At 43.1% G+C, this 22,901-nt stretch overlaps 1 protein-coding gene across 17 annotated transcripts in view; it reads left to right on the top strand.

Annotated features, from left to right (window-relative positions):
* The window catches only part of NFIA (nuclear factor I A), a 410,570-nt gene extending 388,090 nt beyond the window's left edge, over positions 1 to 22,480 (top strand). For 12 of the 17 annotated variants that reach the window (XM_027694338.1, XM_027694337.1, XM_027694341.1 and 9 more), the window contains one exon: positions 16,582 to 16,720. In XM_027694338.1, coding sequence (XP_027550139.1) covers positions 16,582 to 16,599 — 18 coding nt within the window. In that variant the 3' untranslated portion in view covers positions 16,600 to 16,720. Of the gene's footprint in view, positions 1 to 16,581 lie in introns of all 17 variants that reach the window. The other 5 variants (XM_027694347.1, XM_027694348.1, XM_027694353.1 and 2 more) reach the window with 1 other exon arrangement.
* Positions 22,481 to 22,901: the final 421 nt, after the last annotated feature.

Genomic DNA, 22,901 nt, shown 5'->3' on the forward strand with positions numbered 1-22,901 from the left:
GTTGGTGCTGTCTCTCCTCTTCCACCCAGGAAGTAGTAATACTGGCCTGAACTTGAGGGTGACCTAGAGATGGCTCTAAAATGGGAGTATAAGTCTTGAGAGTGTGGATAAAAAATGGACTGTCAGACTCTGTCAAGCATCAGAAGGTCACAGACCCTGGGAGGCTGAAAGATCTCAGATCCTGCCTCTGCTTTGTGTTTGGCCATATTAAATTGCTCCTCTCTTTGGTTGAAATTAGTCAAGGAAATGTGGGCTGAATCCTTTGCTGAGCTTAAATTGAGATGGTTCCACCACGATGGGAGCAAAGAGCCCGCATGCGATCGTGGTGCTTTTGATGTGTCCCAATCACAGAACAGTTCTGTGGCCTCACTTCCCCAGCACAGTATGAGTGTTAATGTGCTGCTCTGATCACCATTGCTAATGACAGTCCAGAGTGTGCTCCATAGAGAGCAGGTACAAAGGTGACCAGAAACGAGGGTCACTCCCCTTCCCTTCCCTCCCCTCCTGCTCATCTCGGAGCACAGAGCCCATTTAATTGAGCTCTCACACAGAGGGACACTGTGGAATTCCACTCTCAGATCAGTTCTTAAAAAGCAGCTGAGAACAGCAAACCTTTTCAAGAAGAAAGCACATATTGCACTATAAAGGTGGTGATTCACAGAAAACTTCCCAGTACCATCATGTGGCTGTACCTTCAAAGTGGGATGGAGCCATATCAGTCCCAAAATGCCTGGGTTAGTCCTCAGCAGGGGAGATCCTTGTTCCTGGGCTTTTTCTTCCTCCTCCTTGCAAGCGTCGGTGAACAGTTCAGACTCAGCATCCTATTTCTAACAGATTTAGCATAGAATTATTTACAATGGACATAGACGAATTTCCCAAACTAAGCAATTAAACTTATTGAGTTTTGCCCCTCCTCACAATAACCAGGAAGCCTGTGAGTAAGGCTCCCTTTCTGTGGGTTTTATGGCCATTACTTATTCCACAGTGGGGGAGAAGAGAGGGAAGAAGTAAGTGTGGGCCTGATGGGAAGAGTTGGCAAATGCAGAAATATGATGAATGAGCTGGAGAGATTTAATTTCTTACTAAATTCTCTACAAGCTGTGTAACCTTTCTTTAGCTAAACAATTACTCTAAAAGGCAATGATTTTCTGTGTTTTCATTGAAAAGTCTTCATAATAACAATGGCCTATGTTCTCCTCCTTCAAGAACTTCTGCCAAAAAACAGTTTTCTTTTTTCCATTCAGCGGGAAACTTTCTTTTATTTTTATTTTTTCCATCTTGTATTCCCTGCTAACATGGATTTTGAAGGCCTACCACTTACTGCATGGGGCTGGGAAGAAGCTTCCCCTCAGGCTGAATCATTTTCGTCCATCTCCTTCATAGGGATTCTCACAGCTTCCTCCCAAGAGGAGCACAACCACTGTCAGAGACATAATACCAGGCCCAAGTGACCATTTAAGCTGACAAAATGTGATATTTCCTATGTTCACAGCTGAGGCTACATGGAAGAGGACTACCAGATTTGTTTTTCATTGGACAGGCGGCAGGTCTTGCCGAGTTGTGGTGGGTGCAGTCGAGGGGAGCATGACTTTGGTGTGGTGAGGGAGAAAGTCATCATGTCTTTAGATATGACCTGATTTAACAAGAGTGGATGCTGATCCGCACCGGACCATAGAGTCCAGTTTTGGTGCTGATCCCCACTGAACTACAGGGTCCTGTGGCCAGCTGGAGTTTTGGAAGGGCTTTGAGGATGCAGCATGGGCAGAGCACTGTCCTCCCACAGAGCTGCACGTTTGTTCACATACATACACTCATACATACAAATCAAATGAACAAGTCTAAGGCAAGATTATAGTTATGTGCCTCTTACTGCTGTTAGTTGGTTTGGTTGATTTTCTGGGCGCTGTGGGTCCGGCCCAACCTCCGTGGCAGATAATGCTGTATTGGATTAGTCTGCCTCGCTGCTGCATCAGGTCCCAGATCGATTTATTGACTCTGTCAGAGTGGCTAGTACAGTAATTGTTACAAGAGCAGAATAGAAAGCAAGAATGTGTCCACATAAAATATAAAAATGACGTTTTGTTCGTTCTTTCCTCCTTCGCCCTATAGATCTTTATGTGTTTACACAGTGGAGAGCACTTTACTTAAGTTAATCAGCTCCTTCTACATTATTAATTGCGACAGTTAGGGTGCTACGTGGCGGCAAACGTATTATTGAGAGCATTGATCTCACTCTGATGGTGTGGACCTGGGTAGGTTTTGTATTCCTTCCCTTCTTTTGCAACTGCTTTAGGGCCCTATCAAATCCCATTTCTCTGACTGACAATACGCCATCGATACCATCGATTTCAGAGAGGGGCAGGAGGATGCACACAAGAAAGAAAGGAGTGAGCAGAGATCCAGGCTTGGAAAGGGGCTGGTGGAAGTCAGTAACCACAGTAATTGCATACCTGGCCTGATTTCTCTGTTTTGTAAAGAGTAATAATTTGAGAGCAGAAGTTTCCTAAGTGTTGAAGATTTGCAGAGATGGCACGATGAGACCTTTTAAAATGTGTGGAGGATGTATACCCTTAAAAAAAAGCCATACTGACTTTTTACAAGGGGTTTGGAAGTGCCTTTGAAAGACATTTCATGAAAGTTCAGCCTTCGCAGCTGATACCTATATGAGCTCCATAAATTCCACCCAGCCTGACAAACTCCAGCAGATGTAACATGTGACCTGGATGGAAAAGGTCAGCAGCTGAATTTATGGCTTTTGCATTTACTGGAACATTAAGATTTTTGCCAACTGCCATATATACTTTTTAACAATTCTGCAATCAAAGGATTAGGACCACAATCTACAATGAAGGTCAAAAATTAAAGGCCACAATCCTTACATCCTTCCCAATGGATAGGCATTAAGCTACCTCTGTTGTAAGAATCACCTTTGCTTAATGGCATTAACACAGAGGTCAAGGAATGAATAAGCTCCAGAGGTGACCACTTTGCAAAACAGACTATCCTGCTCTGAAATTAATACCGAATTCCATAAGAAGGGACCAAAAGATGAGAACCCTTTTCCTAATGGAGAAGGACTCTCCAGTTTGCAGCAGATTCCATGTTCCCAAGACTTCCCAAGCATCACTTTCCTAGTGCTGGACTGTCCTAGAGAAATGTAAATAACATAGAGAGGACGGACTTGGGCTTCAAATGAAATACAGCAAAATTACCTCAATTTTATTAAAACTCATTTATATTTTAAATTTAACAAATGTGTCTGTTCTTAGTAAGGATTACTAACAGCATGTCAAGTTGTAGCTTTCAAATTTTACTGGGCTTTAGAACATCAAAACACGTCATCTTGTTTTAGGCTTTTGTTTTGATAGCATTTTCTACTTGAGCAGAGGTAGAATTGGAAAAATTGAATTCAAAATCAGGATGTATTTTTTTTAACCTAAGAAAAGTCAAAAGGCTAAACATGAACATATCTTGTAGGCTTCCCTTTAGTTACTTTGGATATTAATATTCAATTTTGAAAACAGCACTGACGGTATAATCATAATATTCTCAGGCATATTCACTTGTGTGACCCAACTGTTAGATCATCTATACAAACACTGGTTATTGCACATGAAGAGATGCAGCTGAAGACACTGCAGAAGGCAATGAAATGTAATTTTAATTATGAGATATGAGTATCCAAAATCACTAGCAATAGATTGCAGTCACCTCTGAGGCTGAACACAATAATTTAGGAAGAAATTCTTCCCTGTGAGGGTGGTGAGGCCCTGGCACAGGTTGCCCAGAGAAGCTGTGGCTGCCCCGTCCCTGGAAGTGTTCCAGGCCAGGTTGGACAGGACTTGGAGCAACCTGGTCTGGGGGAAGGTGTCCCTGCCCGTGGCAGGGGGTGGAATGAGATGATCTTTAAGGTCCTTTCCAACCCAAACCATTCTATGATTCTATGAATTTCTGCATTTTTTTGGAGCAGCTTTATACAACTTTAGATATCATTTTATGCTTTTGATGTATCTTTTTAAATATGACAGCAGAAAAAGTATCTTTTTTTATTTTAAAAAAGGGGATAAAGTTAGATATGACATTTGCATGCAGAGTTGGGTTTTTTCATCCTTCCATATGCTAAACAATGAGATTTTAGATTTTGCAAGAACACTTTGACAACTAATATTCCTTGTTTGGCTATACTCTGTTTTGTTGGGGTTTTTTTAAGGGCTTTCATGTAGTCTTCTGGGTTAAAGATCATGTCTGAGAATCTATGGTATGGGCCCAGGCTGTATATTCATTGAAGGTGATGAGAGGAGGAGATGGAAGATTTGTTATTGGCAGGAGTTTGTTTTAGAAATACAATAATATTTTTGTTTAATTATGCTTGTCTTTTGCTTATAACTATGCACAGTAGAGTAAATGTAGTCTTTTTCAAATAAGATAAAGGTTAAAATTCACATTTTCTTTATGGAGAGGGCTTGCAATGCATCATCATGTATCTCTGGAGTTTTTATTTTGTGGCTACAGGTATTAACTCTCAGTGACTCTAAAGTAATCTTCCTTGATGTAGAGATGGATTTTATTTTGGGGCTTTCCCAATTTACTGATCTTGAAGGGTAAATCTGAAAGTACAGGCCAGGTTATGACCTGTCTGGTTCATTCACAGGCCAGGTAGGACAGGGCTTGGAGCAACCTGGTCTAGTGGAAGGTGTCCCTGCCCATGCCAGGAGGTTTGGAAACAGATGATCTTTAACGTCCCTTCCAACCCAAACCATTCTGTGATTCCATTATTTCCCTGCAAGGGAGGCTCCACAGGCTCTTTATAAATTCCTTGTCTTCTTGACAGTAGTAACAAGGGCAGAATTTGTCCCAGTAGTGGTAACTGCTTTATCAGTCCTGTTGATGTTGAGTGACTCTAAACAGAGCTCAGATTCTTCTCCTGGAAGCTTTTTGGGAACATGAGGAATAAAAGTAGTAACATTTAGGGAAAAAGGGGGGAAAAAAAGCTGGGGGAGAGCTGTAGTTCTGCGTACAATGGAGCAGCTTGCTTAGGGAGTACAAAGAGCCACTTCTACACAGGCTATTTTCAGGGAAAAGCCTCACATTGAGTGACTCACAAAAGCAAAGAGGCACCTTTTGATTTTCAGTTCAAGGTTTACATTAGTAATTTTGTCTGTTTTCTCTGTTAGTATTAATTAAATTGAGATAGTTTAATTAGTATTACTAAATTTGATCATTAGTAGTAATTCATTCTGCCTGCCATACTGCACAAATATGATGAAGCAGAAATAACTAAATTGTTTAATTTCATCTCATTTAATGACTTTACACTCCACCAGGACTTTCATTGGCATCTCACAGTATGTGTGAAAATCGCTCCAAGCTAGGCCAAGACCCAACTCCCTTTAGCCAACCATGTCTAATACGTCCCTCCTCATCCAAAGGCAGATCATGTGCCGAAAAGGCTTTTCCCATTTCTCCACCAGAGAGCTGGCAACCTCCAGAGCCTGGGGTGGTCTTTCCCTGCCCCAGTCACACAGCTCCTGTATCATCCTGATCCCAATGGTTTCAATGGATCTGTACAGGACTCATCGTCTGCTGCATCCCTGGACAGGGGCTCCCTACAGTGTGTCAGAAGTCCTATCATGGATTCCCATGAGAGAAGTCCCATAATGGATGGCCGTGGCTTCCATTTTTGTTAAAGCAGTCTAGCAAGGTGCAAAGCATCAGGAAAAATGCAGATGGCAAAAGTTCCCATGTTCAGGAGAGTTTTTTTGTTCAGCTCAATTCCCTCTTGGCTTTCTTTTTTAAAGAGCAGTTTTAGAGAGGGGGGTTCCCTGCTGAAATGAGTCATTATTCCTCCAGCTTGCTGTCTTCTTTAATTTCAAGGTCAATGTGGCAAAAACACCAGAGTTGCCTCCGTGTTCCTATTTCTGTCCATGTTAATTTGGAGGCTGTTTTGATCTCCTTGCCCAGCAACACCTAGGACTTGCCAAAAGCCCGATTCCTCTTCCTTTTTTGCGGTGTCCAAACTCAACCTTTCTCTGCCCACTTCTCAAAACATGCTGTTATCTTGGCCCCCCCATTGCAAGGTTCCCAGCTGTCCCTCTGCGCGGAGTGCACCCTGCCAGCCCCACTGTTCCTGCTGCCCACAGCCCAATTCCTTGCTTGCACCTCCCAGTCCCCCACCAACCTGTTTCCCCTGGTTTTTGCCCTACTTTGATCAAGGCTGTGCACACTTAGCTCTCCTCATGAAGCCACAGGGCTGCTCATTTGTCCGCTTCACCCACAGACAGAGAGCACAGGCACGGACCTGGCACTAGGGGCTTTGAGGGGAATTTCGGAGGGAGTGCTCTCTCTCCCTTCCAGTCCAAGCTATTCCCTCCCTTGCTTTCCTCTGTATGCTCTTAAGTACTCTCAGGGCAGCCAAAAAAAGCAGCTGAACTACCTTTTGTAGTTATAGATCAACTACCTTTTGATCCATGACGGGTCTTCTCCCGTTACACCACAGGGAGCCCCCAGCCAGGGATGCGCTGCTCGATGAGTCCCATACAGCTCTATCGGGACTGTCGGTGTTGGCATCATACAGGAGCTGGGTGACCAGGGCAGGGAAAGGCCATTGCAGTCTTCAACCTCTGAAGGTTAAAGTGGCCTTTCCCTGCTCCCTGCTCTCCAGTGGAGAAATGGGGAAAAAAAGGTCTGAAAACTACCTTTTGTACTTTAAACTGCAGAGCAAAGAGCCAGAGCCTCTGCAGCAGCTTGTTAGCAGAGCAATCCATCCCACTGGGACCCCTTGGCCCCTGGGCCCCTCACGTAGCTCCCGTCATTCCGCTGCTCCCCGCGGGCACAGGACAGGGAAGGAGAGTCCCAGGGCAAACCCCTGAGTGTGTGTGTACGTGTGTGTCTGTGCATGTGTGTGCTCAGGCTGTCTCACTGCAAACGGAGCCTGGGAGGCCCAGGCTGGGGTTGATTTTCTTTGGATGACTTTCCCTGATTGTTTAAAGCAATAAAAGTAAAGAAACTTTTTGGGGGGAAACGGTGGTTGAGGGGAGATTATTTTTGCAGTCCTGGTGCGGGCAGAACTCCTGAGGCTACAGGGGAGTTTTGCTCGCCTGAGGACTGCAGGGACTGGCTTAAATTGAATAAAACTGTAAGTACAGTATCAGGGACAGGGTAACAAGGAGTTCTGCAAAAGCTACACCACCGGAAAGCACAACGAAGAATAGAGCGGGTTACGCCGCGGTGAAAGTATGTACTGGTTGTTATAACACCGTGCCTCCAGAATAAATTATGTCCCTTTAAAAAGTAATACTTTAACTGTGGAGCTATATAGAGACAATTAAGACGATATTGTTCTCCTCATTTCCCTCCCCCCCGGCTCCCTCCCTCTCTCTGCAGTAGCTCTGTGGAAACTTTTAATGCTGCAGCTTGAAACTTGGGCCTCTGGGTCTGAAATGCCTGAGAAAGCACTGCGGGCTCTAACTGTAAAACATTCCTTCGGCGGGCCCTGGAAACAGGGCGCGCTGGCGCAGGCGAAGTTCAGAGGGATCACATGGAAATGAGGGCTGGCTGCAGGCTCCCGAGGAGCGGTTTATTTCCCTTAAACCTGAACTTGAACTTGCGAACACGCAGCCGGAGCCTGGGACGGGTGGTGAGGGGCTGGGAGCGGGGCTGCTGCCGGCCCCGTGCACCCACCAGCTGGGCTGGGGGGTCCTCATGCACCCATCAGCTTTGTGCCGTGTCCAACAGCACTGTAGTTTGGGGAGCCAAAGGGTTTGTTTTTATCCAAGCAAAATGCTGGAAAGTCCCGTCGCAGCATTGTGCCCCAGTTTCCCCGGGAGTTCCCGGCATGAAGTTAAAAGCAGGTCCAAGGCCCGATGCACATTTTATTTCTTAAAAGGAAAGAAATGAGTGAAATTTAGTGTAAGAAACATGGAATTGCTCCACTCTTGAGCAAATTTAACTGTGCTTCCAGCAGAGGAAAATACGGGGCTGTCTAAAAACGAGGCGTAAAGTGCAGAACTCAGCCCCCCTTGCAGCACATTTGCTTTTACATTGCCATAGTACACGTAAACCATGAGGCAGGTTTTAAAGTTGGGTTTGCCTCTTTGATTCCATGCATCCTGCTGTTTTCTTCTTCTCTTACAAAAGTCTATATCGGGGGGAGCGAGGTGCCAATGCCAACGGGTGTCACCCAGGTGTGGTGGCAGAGGTGGTTGCTGTCCCGGCTGCAGACATGGGGCAGCTTCCTTCCACTCTCCCCGCAGCTGGACTTGGCTGGGGGGGTCATATTTTGGTCATTTCTGATTACTCCCGAACAATTTTGGCTATGTTTATAGCAAAATTTTGAAAGGATGAATGGGCGAAAAAAATCCCTTTTGGCAGTAACTCAGGAAATATCTACAAAGATGTCCTTTCTGGAGCAGGATCTTATTTCAGGGTTTGTGTTAGGATCATTTTTATTCTGTGACAGCACATAAAGAGAGTGGGACAGAGCAATGAGGTCTGGCATAGCTAAAATCCCTTCTGTGTGTGTGAGGTTATATAGTTTATCAATTCAGAAACCACCACGGGCTTGGAAAAGTAAACAGCTGGCTTGGGTCTGTGTGCTGCACTCCAGAGTTGTCTGCAGGATTTAAATGGCTCGCCTGCGATTTTTAGAGCGCGGCAAACATATATAGTTTTTCTTTTAAACATGTCAAAAGGTTTTTTGCAGCCATTTGTTTTATTAGATCCTTTTTATTTGTTGCGATTTTCCTTTCTGATTAATTTTGGTTTATTTTGCTTTTACAAAGGGCTTTGCTGCCACCAGCAAGTCTACAAATAAATAATAATAAAAAAACCCCTTCCATCCCAGTCAGAAAACCTTGTGGCAGCAACAAATATCAGAGAAAGCCATCGTCTCTCTCAAAGATTTCATCTCACCCTCCACTTAATCCGCTTGCTGTACCTCAGATCTCAAGTAACTTTCATACTGTGGGCTCACTTTAATGGATAGAATCTATTTTTCATGAAAAAAGCAGGAAATAAGCTGTCTTTCGTACAAAGATTTACAAAATGTAATCATTGTTGAAATATTCTCTTTGAACTGCCTTGTCCGCAGGGGTGTCTGGCTCCCAATACCCCCGTTTCTTTAGAACACCCTTACAAGTTCTTCTGGTAGATCAGGTACACTGGTGGTTCTGGTCTTTGATGTCTTGAATGAATGAAAGAAAAGCATAATAAAAGAGAGCTGTTGATCAAGCATAAAATACTCTTTAAGCTGACAGAATGGCAGAGTTAACACATTCTAAGCTGCTTTTAGGTTTTTCCTTTTTTCCTCACATTTTCCTGTGCTTTGTGTACAGTGGGGGTTTTTATTTTTTGAAAAGTCTCTGATCTATGTAGTATGCCGTCCTCTAACAAAAACCGAAATGGGATTGTTTCTCTCTCTTTCTCCCTTTCTTTTTCCTCTCTCTCTTTCACGCCACTATCTTTTTTTTTCTTTTTTTAAACAGCAAGGTTTGCAGTTTAGCACGGCTGCAGTCAGCTTTCAGCCGACCAAGCAAAGTTTAGAAGTTATTTTGCAGATTTCAAAGTCAATTTACTAACAAATAAATGAACTTCGTCACTTGGCTATTTAGAAAACTGGAGGAAAACTATAATGTCCCCCAAAGAAAAGGGAAGACCCTCTGCCTAAATGCAATTTTGCAAACCGAAAGGCGGGCAGGAAAATGACCTCATTGTGAGAGAACTTTCTTTTAGAGGCAGAGAAAGGGGAAAGTTTTCTTCCTGTAGATCTAATTTAGATCTTAAGTTCCCATACATTATTTATACATTATATTCCGTGTGCCAGCCTACTCTGCTGGCTGGGTTACATTTCAAACATTTGCCATTGATAAGTCTTTGCTGTATTATATTCAGGCTAAATGCGAATATGTCATAGCACAGTCAATCTTTAATCCGCTGAGCTCCAGGTCAGGGCAGCAGGGGGTCCAGCACTCAGAGCATTGCTTTATACTTAAGAAACATCTGGGGCCAGCTGGGACACTTTACTGGAACATTCAGATGTCTGGAACAACAGCAGGAGTTACTGTATGAGTGTGTTTTCATAGGTTTGGGAGGGTTTGGGGTGACTTATTTAAAAACACTAGCTGTTCCCAACTTGAGGTTTGAACCCAAGCAGAAATCTTCCCTGAAGTGAGTTTGTTGGTCCCAGGAGATAAGTGGTTTGGACTACTATACATTTTTAATAGTCAGCAGGCAAAAGTCCATATTACAAAATTATTGCACGTAATTTAATGCAGTCTGCCACAACTGGCATTCCCGCAAAAACTATGGGATGCAGAGCTACTGTATGCATCGCCTGGAGACTAGTGTCCCTCCTGGGATGGGTTTTATCTGCCTCAAGACAGTATAAATGTGCTAATAGTGGGGCGTGTGACTCTCCTGGGTGCGGATGTTGGACAACCAGAAGATTCTCTCACTGGTTTATGTCCCTTTGGGGATGACCAGCATGCTACTTACATCCCTGTTGGTATTTCATTTTGGAAAATATAATTACTAAATAATTAATCCCAGCTCTAAGAAAATAACTTCCATAGGCACAAAGGTGACCTTGTTTTTAATATTCACCTTTCGCTCCTATGCAGCAGGATCAAATTTCGTGCCTGGAGAAACTCTGGAGAAAGCACTAGAAAAGTGGGATGAATTCAGACGTGGGGTAAACCAAAGGCAGTTGCTTTATCTGCAGGAGCCCTCCAGCCACCAGAAACTGAATTGCCACTGCCTTCCCTCACCCTGGCAACCCTTTTGAAGTGGCATCAAAGCCCCAGTTTTGGCCCCTTGCTTTCACATGATGCACCGTGGGGAAGAGCCTTCCCGGGACCTCTCACAAGGTGATGCCAAAAGGACCAGTTTGCTGCATAGCTGTTCACATCCTCATTTTACCTTTACAACCAGAAGGACTCGTTACTCCAATTCACCTTCCTGGGGTTAATGTTTGTGAGAGCCTTGAAGTTCTTGAGGTGACTGAAGGGTCATCCTCGAACCAACCAACCGAACTGATGAGCCACGATGAATCCTCTTGGGTGCCCGTGGTCATGGCTCAGGTTCAACTCAGCTGCCCAAACAGCCACTTTGCCGGCGAGCTCTAAAGCTGTACAGTTTTTTTTTATTTAGGCTCTTATCAAAGGTGGGTTTTCCCGCCTGGGCCTGTGCAGCAATAGCTTCCTGCACACACAGCCGTGCCCGGGGCAGCAACGGCCGCAGCGCCGTGGCAGCCACGTTTGAAGTCCTGATGGCACCGACCCGTCCTGCCGCCAGGCAGCCAAACTGGGCTGAAAGCTAAAGAAAGTGGCTAGCACAGAGCAGATCTGAGCCCTGAGTGGGTATGGGGAAGCCAAAGTTCCTACGTGTGGAGTTTGTCAGAGTTTCAAGCGTGTGAATGTCCTTAAATAACCTACATCGCCCAGAGAAATAAGCCAACTGTCACACCCAGTTCTGGATTCCACATTAACAACCTCCTTCCGCAGCGTTAAACTTTGCCCTTGAGGACTTTTGTTTAACTTCTTAATTCGAAAAACAGATAGGGAGGGTGTACAGCCCCGGCTTTCTGTGCGAGCTGAAAGGTCCCATTGTTGGGGCAGGAGATGTGCAGGTAGAAGCAAACTGAACAAGTTTGGGTTTGACTGTCCTTCTGGTTTGAAACACGTGAGCAGTGCTCGCCATGAGGCCAGGAGCCGGGGTGAGGGACAGCGTGCAGGAAGGCTGGTTTAAGGAGGTTTTAATAAATAATGGGCCTGTTCCTGGGCTCCTGCTCAGGCAGAAACTGCTGCCGGAGTCAATGAGGCACTTTGAGCTTTTCTCCTGTTAAATATCCTGAATCGTGGAGTGTTTCTTTGCTGTTCTTCCTCTACAAAGGAACTGATTGTCAGAAGTGGCTGGAGGATTTTTGTGTGTCTCTGCTATCTCCAGAAGAGCATAAGAAACAAATAGACTTGTGCTATCAAAGAACCGTAATTGCCATCTCAGACTTCCTGTTTAGGATTCAGTCAAGTAGATATTGTTTATGGATCATAAAACCTTACTACTGTGAGGATTCACAGATACTGGCAGCACCGAGTTTCAACTTTCATGGTGCTGTAAATTAGGGGGGAAAAAAAAGTGTGATAATACTCCTTGGAGAACAGTAAAATAGAGCTCTGCAATGGTTAAATGGAATTTTATAAGCACATTCAGTGTGGAACTGTTTTGCATTACATGAGTTGAATACCTTAGAGATGACACACATCTGCAGGCACTTTATTAAATCCTTAGTCAGCACTTTTCAACCTGATGAGATTACTTCTTCATTTGACTGGAGAAAGGGAAGCGAAGATCTCGTACCGGACTGCAGAATTCTTTCTGATGTTTCACCTTGAGCACTGGGGAAGGACAGAGAGATGCTCGGCAGGACAATACAGACCTGTAGTGGCACCAAAAACTGTGTGGCAGTAATTTTACTGAATGGGACCTTTAGCTCCAGTGGATTCATTTAGCACTAAACTCACTGAGAGTACTGCAAAGTAAATAGAAGGGAAATAAAATATCGTCTCTTTTATGAAAACGCATAGAGATAATATCATCCTGACCATATTGTGATAGTGCCTATGATTTAAATGGAGATTTTAAATTAAGAAAGGCAATACGTCATTCTCCGAGTGGGTGCAGTTGGATAGGTTACAGAACTGAAGGGATAAAGTGGGTAAGGTGGTTAGACATTGAGCAGAGCTCTGAAACAAGGCATAAAACACTTCAGCCATCTGAACGTAGGGATCCGGGCTTCTTTTTTCCTCCTCTAAGCCCCCTAATCATGCCAAGAAAAAGTTGACAGATCCCAACTATTGGGTCTCCTAGTGCCTAATACACTTCCTAGACGTTTTTATTTGAGGCACGGAGGTCTCTTCTCCCTCGCAGAGAAGTTTCACAGGTGCTTCAGAGGAACAATGGTGCTCTTCAGCCCTAATCCTGGAAGACTTAGACATGTATAGGAGGCTTGAGGGGGATATGAGATCTTAATATTAAAATGATTAGTAGAAAAAGGAGGATCATTCTGTGTGTGCGTTTCAGCTGTAGGATGCTCTAAATTAAACCGGTGTCCCGAGAGCGGTGCTGGTGTGATCTGCTGGGTAAATGCGCTCTCTGTCTTGCTGTTCTGCTGCCTCAGCCCATAAAACATCTCATCCAAGTGGAGTTGCAGGAGCAGGCGAAGCAGGATGCAGCTGTTGGTGAAACACTTGGAGTTTGGGTCCCGTAAAAGCAGCTTTTCAGTCAAGGCAATGCAGAGCCCTGGCACGGAAGTTTTGAAACTCCCTGTGTAGTTTGGTTTGGGTCGATCCTGTAAGGGTTAATTAAGTTTTTCATTGGTATTAAGGCCGAACGGTGTCTGCAGGAGTCATATTGACACCCTAGTGCATGGTAACTCTACTCCTTTATTGACATGTTGCTAGTCAGGAGCACAATAGCACTCTGTGTCTGCAAATCATTGCTAAAATCATCTCAAGAAAAAAAAAGTTTGAAAGCCCAACGCGAGACAAAGGCCCCAGAGCTGCACTGCGCCGCTCAAAACTCCCGAGTCAGCAACTTCTATTGATTAAAAACTAACCTTTAAAGTAACTCGCAGAGTGTGTGGTTAGCATTTAAATTTAAACATGTCATGAGTTGATTTGTGTTACTGAATACCAACTCCGAAGGAGTTACATTCACATCAGATTTTTTTTTTTCTAATTCCCTTAAGCAGCTAAAGTATTTCATGAAATGTCAATAGGGCAGGGGGGAAAAAAAGGTGTTTTGGAGGGAGGGGACTCACACCCAGCCTCGCCGTTTCTTTTCCCATGCAAATAGTCACCCCAAAAAGAAAAGTGTAGGGAGCGACACACAATAATTAGACCTTTGTCTAACTTTCCCAAGTGCCAGAGAAAGACAGATTAATTAAATATACAACAGTGTTGGTTTTTGGAGTGGGGGTCTCTCTTGCTGTGGAGGTCATAAATTAGGCAGAATAAATAGTTCAGTGTGTTGGGAGCGGGGCTCGACGTCAGCGCGGCTGGCGGCGGTGGGAGGGCGCAGCGCCGCGCTTGCGGATGGCGGTCACGTCTGGGGCTGTCTGGTTGCCCTTAGCAACGAGACATGATGTAACACCGGGATGAACTTGAACTTGGGGGACTTGAAAAGGGAACAATAGACCAGAGCAATCAATAAAGCCTATTTCAGTGAAGGATTACAGAGCCGCTCTGGGGTAACCTTGTCTGCGAGGCGCGGGGTGAATAGCGAGATGCGTGAAGGAGCGCGGGGCGGCGGGGGATGGACCGATGGACCGGCCGGGGCGGACGGACAGACGGACCGAGGGGCGGGGGGGCGGCGGAGCCCGGGCGGGCGAAAGGACCCCACCGCTGCCAGATCCGGCCCGGCGCAGCCCCACCTCCGCAACTTCTCCGCTTCTTTTTTTTTTTCTCTCCTGCCTTTTTTTTTTTTTTTTCTTTTTAATCAGCTTTTGAAGCGAGGGAGGAGTGGCGAGGGCAGCGGCTCCCGCCACCCGGCGGGCCATGTGCCGGGCCAGCGGCCATGGAGCCAGCCGGACATCGGCGCTAGGGATGGGAACCATCGCCTCGCTGTGTTCAAATCCTCCACTCCATCGCCTCGCAGTCTTTAACCCTTCCATTCCATCACCTCGCAGTGTTCAACCCTTCTACTCCATCGCCTCTCAGTCTTTAACCCCTTTACTCCATCCCCTCACAGTGTTCAACCCCTCTACTCTATCCCCTCTCAGTCTTAACCCCCCTTAACTTCATCACTTCTCAGTCTGTAACCCCACTACTCCATCACTTCACGGTTTTAACCCTTCTACTCCACCTCCTCTTAATCCTCAACCCTTCTACTCCATGCCCTCTCAGTCTTTAACCCCTCTGCTCCATTCTGGGCACTGCCACAGTTCCCAGCCTGGCCAAAAACTGTCACACTCAAACAACAAGTGTGAGGGACGACCCTGCAAAGTTTGGAGGAGTTGGCAGCTGGTGGTGATCGGAGGTGCCTCCAGCACAGCACAGCCCACACTCCACATCCCTGCACCCACCTAAAATCAGTCTAGCCCCGCAGTCAGGGAGGGGAACAGGACTTGGCTCTGCTTCACGAACCCTGCCAGAACTTTCCTGTGTTTATAAACTTTACATATGAGAACTATTTCATTTAATTGCAGCCTGAGTAAGTCTAAATATAAAATCTGTAGGCAATAGATGGAGCTGATATGGGACCGGTGTGTTTGTATTCAGAAGGGCGAGCAGAGGAAGAGTTAGTTAATGAGGTGTATTGGAAGCAGGACAACTTCTCCAATCGTGCTATTTATTTTACCAGTTCCTACCTCCATGGCAAGACCACATAATCTCCAAGTCCCACATGAAACTTGCCTCAGAGTCTTCTGTAAATGTTCATAAATCCTCCCTGAGCTGATTGTGCTATCAATCACGTCAGATGCTGAAAAGGAACGAAGGAAAAAGTTGGTAAAACTTGTCGTCGGTTTGTACGTGCACACGTACACACCTCATATATTACGGGATCCCGAGGAAAAACGTGGGGTATCAGCAACAGCTTTTTAATACCTGAGTCTTTCTTGTTGTATTACTTTACTTCAGGCTAAATAGTTGCCGCTTGTTGGTGTATTCCCACAGCAATATGTCATTGCCAAGTAGCATCCCCCAGTGCGTACAGTCCCAGGGCCTAACACTGCTCTTATTCATCCCGGGATCAGGTTGGGCTGACCTTGCTGGGGCCGAGCCGGGTCTCCCTGGTGCGGTGGCACTGCCCTGGCTCCAGCAGAGCCCACTCCAGCTTTCCAACAGTGTTTATTTTCCTATGGAGGAGCGAAATTGTTTTCTGTGCATCTGCGCCATTGGGTTAAGGACGGTATTGTTGTGGAGCTGAATTCCCAGGGAATTCCCTCCCTTTGGGAAAAAGAAAAAAAAAAGATTTTCCCAAAGACAGGCTATTAGTTGAGGCCCACGTTTTGTTTTGAAACACAAGTATGGGCAGAGATACGGGACATTTTTGCTGATCCACTTTCCCCCAGATTTGCTTTATCCTGGCTTTTCTCTAGCGATCCACATTTCTCCTAAGAAAACAGCCCTGTTGTTGAATTTCTGTGCATCTGTTCCAGCGAGACAGTTGAAGCAGGGCAGTATAAAGCAACAGATGCTTATGCTGGCACATGCCTAAATACCCAAGAAAACCCCGACTGCAGGGTGATAAATGGCACAGAGAGGCAAATGTGTATCGCCTTTTCAGGGGATTAGACAAAAGTGAACTGGAGGGATCTTCAAGCCATCATCTATTAAAAAGATTGATAACTTGTAACGTGACATGACCCCCGCGTTCATCTGTAGCTATGTCCAGCAACTGTCGGCGAGAAAAAAAAATATATTGATTTGTACAGTATTTTTAATTAAGCTTTGTAATTAGGTCAATTCGTCACGGTCTCAATTAGCCCCCCTCTTGGCGGAGGAGGCTGGCGGCAATGCCCGGAGCCCTTGGGGAAGCAGCGAGAGCGGGCGGCAGGGCTGACGCTTCTCCTTTCTCCTTTTGCAGTCCTGGTACCTGGGATAAAAGTCTCCGCTTCCCACCACCCATCGGACAGACCACCAGACCCCTTCCCACCTCTGTAACATGGAAGCAGCAGCAACGCAGCGCAGCGACTTCACATCGGCGGAAGGGGAGGCGAGCAGACACCGACAGCAAACTAGTACATGGAAATGGCAAACGTTATGGTTGAATGGCAAAGGCCGTAACTTTCTCGAGATTTTATTTTATTTTTCTTTTTTTTTTTTAGACAACTTTAGGACTGTTGTAATTTCTCATATGGTGCTGGAAATGGTTGGGCTTCATAACTTTTGAAGTGTTTCATTGGTAGTGTAAGCGTTAGGTGACACTGAGTAGAACTAGCCTCTGCTGCTGCTTACCAACTCGCTGTTGTAACACACTTTCCATATGGAGCCTAACTGTTTTACAGTATCCTCATCGGATTTTCCCATACAGGTGTGAGACTTCTTGAGAAATCATGAAACACACTTAAACTATAACTTTTGTAGTAGCTGAATTCTGCAATATATAACTTACCGGACAGACATAGAGCATGTTTTTCTGTAACATATCGGGAAAAAAAAAATGCAGGTTTTTTTTTTGTTGTTGTTGTTGTTGGGGTTTTTTTTTCTTTTTTTTTTTTTTACAGTCGGCACTTAGAAACGTAACATGAACCATAAGAGCATTGTCAACAATTTTTTTCCACTCGATTGCAGAGCGATTTAAAACATCGAACTACTACTATTCACTAAAAAAAAAAAAAGAAAAAAAAGAAAAAAGTTTGAAATGCTGCACTTACATTTAAAAAGAAAACATTTTTCAACAATTTTCAACAATTACACAAAAATTCACGCAGAAATGGGGAAGTTGGTCTGTTTTGACAGAAACTGACAGGAATCAATCAAAACAATCGAATTTTGAATTGAGTAAAGTGCAATTTCATTGGATAGCTAAATATCTTTGTAAGATAGAGATTGTTGAAAATTCTATTTTTGTTTTCCAAGTCCTTCCACCCCAGGACTCTAAATTATTGGGGTAAAAAACAGCCTTGCAAGAAAAAGGGGAGCTATTTTTGCTTTTTATGTTTTTTATTGTTGAACTTGTATCCCTTTAAAACTGAAGGAAAATTAAAAAAAAAAAAAACAAATCTAATGGTGCTTTTACCACAATATGTTAACTACATTAAATGCTAATTAATCATTTTCTGTTATCAAAGCACATAACTAAAATGAAATCATAATATCTGTTAATTTTATAAGCTAAAAGTCACTATAATGGATTATGCCAATTCTGACAAATTTTACGTGTTTCCGGCAATATAGGGTTTATCAGTTCTCAAACACCTTGGGAATAAGAGAAAACGGTCCAGAAAGTAAAACACCTTCGTGTCCCTGAACTGGTACATTTTCTGGACTGCAAAGAAAACAATACAGAAACGAATGATGCTGATCTTACAACTTATGCCAGTTCAAAGCAAGGGCACTTGCTGAAGAAGAAAAAAAACAGACAAATAAAAAAATCTAAAAAAAAAAAAAAAAAAGAAGTTTGGACCCCAAACGTCCTGTATCTTATGTACAAAAAAAAGGAAAAAAAAAGAAAAAAAAAAGAGTGCAAGTGATTTTTTCTATCAGACAGCGGAGCACCCCTTTGCTTCACATGCAACTTTAAGAAGGTTTCCTATACTATACATATATATACGTTCTGGTTGGCGAGTCCAGCTAATCAGAGAAAGTCTCTGCATGTTCTAGTGTTAGTAACTAATTTTTATATAGTTAATGTAGGGTAAAGTAGAGTGCATTAAGACACAATATTGTAATCCCTATTCCAGGCACTTGCCTTTAAACTATGTTTGTTCGACCCTTCAGAAGGGTTTCTACTACTGTCCTATACAATCAAGTAACTGAAATTCTTGGGAAGACACTTTGCTCCTCATCTTTTCCCTGAAACAATGTTTTGTTTTGTTTTCTTAATTTGCACGAAACAAAAAAAAAAAAAAATTCCATATCAATGTGCCTTGCCCTGGATAGCGATTATTTGTGGAATTGTTGCACATGTTCCTATATTGAAAGGGGTTTTTCCCTAGTCAAGCATTTGGAGACACTTTTTGTAAATGTGACTTTTATGTCAGCCATTGTCAGTTCCAACATCTAGAATTAAATAGGATGTTAGTTGTTCCGCAGATAGGAGTAGTGTTTATTGTCCTGTATGGTCAGTGGCAGTGCTATTCTGAGATCTGTAGATGCTAGATTATCAGTATTTTTGGATGTTGCTGCATTTTACCTTTTATTTGGAGTCTTCCTTTTTTGTTTTGTTTTCTCCCAGATATATGAAAATATGCAATACCTGCTTATATCATGTAGAAAAGCTTAGCAATTATTAATTTTTCTTTTAATTTTTTTTTATTTGACCAAAGTTGGTGCTGCACTTGACGCAGTGTGTTTTAGGTGTTTGTCTTTGTACTTTTGTGATTTTTGAATGCACATGCAGGAAGGGCTCTTCTTAGAGAAGCAGTCAAACTGTGAAGCACTAAGCTGAACCCTGCTTCAAGCAATTTTTGTTTTACAACTGTTCCTTTCACAAGCAAGCCTTAAAAAAAAAAAAACTTCCTTTTTCTTCAGATCCCACACCCATTTTTATTAGCAGACTGCAATCAATCCACATTCAATAAAAGTATATAATGCCCATTTTTATATGCACGTTTTTAAACTTCCAAGTTCTGAAAATTGTTTACTGGTTATTCTCTATTTAAGGAAAAAATAAAATGTTTTGGATTTTCATATGTGTCTGATAAGTGGTTGAGTAGTCATTTTGCTCTATTGTATTGTGTGATTGTTAGTATATGGTATCACATCCTCTAGCCAGCATCCTTTGCCTTCCCTATAGCACTTAGCTGGGCATTACTTTATTAAGACATATGTGCACTAAAAAAAAAAAAATAGCAGCTTTCAGTGCTTCACAGTGAAGGGAAAAAAGCCTAGACAAACATTTTGTCAGAACCTTGCTATGAGACAAGGTATTACCAGTAAATTGGTTGTATATACAATAAAATTGCACCCTTTTTTAAACAAAACAAACTAAGCAATAGTTTGGGCAGTTAGTTGTTTTTAGTGAGCATGTTGTAGTCATGGCTGCAAAGAGAGAGAATTAAACTGCCCACTCAGAAGATATGTAATTTGTATGTTGTATAGTTTTATTGATTACACTGATTTATTCTACCCTATTTTATAATGCAGGACTTTTGTAATGTTGTTTAAATGAGGAAAAATTTCTGTCAAATTAGCTTAGTGGAATTTCTGATTGTTCGTTATAAAGGCAGCGTTCATAGAATTGCTTTTTTTTTTTCCTTTGGGAACTGGATTTAAGTTAAAAACTTTCCTGTTTCCTTTTTTTGTATGTATTTAAATACAGTTATTTTTCTTCTCTCAATGGTATAGCATATTCCTATGCTTGAGAAGTATAGGCTACTGAAGAACCATTGTAAATGGACATTACAGGTATGCTGTATTTTTGAAGGTATTTTTGTCATATTAAGTTTGATGACGCTAAAGTTAGGGAACTCTGAGCAGAATTGCGAGAAAAAAAATGTTTTAAAGGCTTTAAAACATTAGGTAGGAGGTCAAGGGTGTTAACCAACAGGGGTTGTAAAGTATTACACACTAAATTCAGTTTGCGTTCACCTTCCTCTCACGCAGGAAACGCGGCAGTTCCGTTCTGTGCAGGTGTAGAGAATAAACAGTGTTTTAGTCCTCCGAGGAGTGGGGAGGCAAGCAGGGATGGGGCAGGAGGGATGGAGCATCCATCCACCATCCATCCATCCCTCCATCCCCTGGGGGTGCGAGAGGGAGCGGGGCCAGCGGCTGGAGCCCCCTGAAGGGTCACAGCCCCGCTCCCGCTCCGGCTGCTCTTTTTGAGTCACAAGAACAACTTTTTTCCTCCCCACCTCCTCTCCAGAACCGTCAGACGCACAAATACTCTGACCTGTACCCACCCCCCGCCCATCCAAATTTAAAGCCCTAGGGATGGCTTAGCGCGAATTGACTTTTACTCAAGTTAATTCCTTTGTTTTTCCCTCTTTTTTTGTTTTGTTTTTTTTTTTTTGAGCAAGGGCACTTGCTTTTCTCATGCCGCACACCCCAGCAATGCCATTATTATTTATTCTTCTTCCTTTATAATAAAAAACTTTCGGGCTTCAAGTTTAGGCAGCCATGGTACACTTTGTCTCTGTTGCTTGTTCCCCCTCCCCTTAAGGTCGAAGGGGAAAAGAAACACCAAGTTTTCTCAACTCCACAGTATTCAGTCAGCCCACAGGAATATGCAAAATCCCTCTAACACTTTTCTTTTCTTTCTCTAGTTCTCTTTGTTCCGTATATTTGCAGCTTTGTAGTAACAGTGTTATAAAATATTTACTGTACAAAAATACAAAAAAACCCAGATACATAGCCTAAAACAGTTTTTTTTTCCTTGTGGTGAATTATTTTTTTTTTAAGAATGTCAGTTAATATTGTACTTTGCATTGTGTCTCTGGAAATATCTTTTTTTTCTTTTTTTTTATTGGTAGAAGGCCTCCATCGAACAAAATTAAAACCATAACCGGCATGACAATGTAAGGAGAGCTTCAATGGCACCTAAACAATAAATAAATAACAAAATCAACCTCATGAGGTCTGTCGGAGGCAGGTCTTGTGAAGTTAACACTGCCTGCTAGGCAGGATTTTCATTAAATCAAGCTTACAATGCCAATTTTGTCTTGAAGTCAATGCATGTATTACTGTTTGACAGTAAACCCAGCTATGCCATCATCAAGTCCAAGGCTGCGCAATAGTCTAATTAGTATCGAGTACATTTTCCTTTTATTTTTTCCAATAAAAAAGCAGTGGGATGAAAATTGCTTTGATATATAGCAGGTAACATTGAAGCTATTCCATAGCACTTAACTGTAGTGAATACTGTGTCACCAATTCTGAAATCAATTTAATGTTTAATGCAAATCCATTACATGGTGCTATTACAGGCTGGCAAAATGATTTACAAAAATGTGACAACTTGGGCTCAATTCACTCTGCTTTCCAACAATGTAAATGCATAGCAGTGTTTATCTGCATGAAAACTATGCACTAATCTATCTGAAAAAAAAAAAGAAAAGAATATATCAACTTTGGTATCTACTTTCCGTTTACTTCGATCCTTGCCTTTTTGGTCATTGTTATAATGCCAGCTTTAGGACAGAAAGAATTATAAGAAAACCAGCATAATACCTGATATATTAAAATGTAGTGCCTGTGAAATCTGTATTATATTGCTCTTCTGAAGTAAGATTTTTCTACACCGGTAGCCTTCGCTGTCTGTCAGAACCTTCTGATATAGGTGATGTAAAATAACCGTACAATATTAATGCATGCTATTCCATAATGCTTAGTAGCTGTATGAATATTACTCAAAGTTATGTTAGTCTTTTTTTCTGACTTGGTTCTTGTCAGATAGGTTTAAAGATATTTCACTGAGAACGCAAATTCTGTCTTTATTGATTTGGGGTGTTTTCAGTATTTTGGAGGTATACATTTACTTAAATTCAGTATTACTTGTGTTTTGGGTTTTTTTTCTTTTTTTTCTTTTTTTTTCCTTTTCTTTTTTTTTTTTTTTTTTCCCTAGAGGGCAGGACATGGTGTTTGAGACCAGAAATCCGTGCCTGGTAAGATTTTCGTCTCGAAAAGCTACCCTAAGAATTCAGAGAGCTTGCTCTGAAGAACAGTTCAAATTGAAAGGACAGTCCTTTAAACCCACAAACGAGACCGAGCTCATGTTGCGAGAGATTTCTTAATGGGCAGCGGTGAACCAGGTACCCATGCTTGACCCTTCTTCACACCAGACTTCCTCATATAGAAAGAAAAAACCCTTTAAAAAAAAAAAAGAAAAAAAGAAAAAAAAAACCTCATGTGGTTGTTTAGTTTCATGCACAGTTGCAATATTTTTCTTCAAACTCTGTACAAACTTTGGGCCCGATTCATAAAAGTTCCTTTGCTATTAACACGGGGAGGCTGGTGGGCTTTTCTCCTCCAAATTGAGGACAGGTTTCACCTTGGCACGTATGCCCGCTGGCTCTCCTCTCCCTCACGTTCCCCTCTCCGCCTCCCCAAACCCCATGGAGACCAGGAATGGATGGGAAGGGGTTGTGGAGGCGGTGAGGCAGCACAGGACCATGCTCCGAACGCCAGAGGTGCAGCTGGCAGGAGGAAAGGGGGACATGGGAGAGGACAGCTCCGTGCCGCACTCCGGCTGGTGCTGGGGGCTCGGGACACGGCAGTACGAGGAGACTTGATTACAAAAGAGAT

Source organism: Neopelma chrysocephalum, unplaced genomic scaffold, assembly GCF_003984885.1.
Source record: "Neopelma chrysocephalum unplaced genomic scaffold, ASM398488v2 Primary Assembly neopelma1_97, whole genome shotgun sequence".
In the NCBI taxonomy this organism is placed as follows: domain Eukaryota; kingdom Metazoa; phylum Chordata; class Aves; order Passeriformes; family Pipridae; genus Neopelma; species Neopelma chrysocephalum.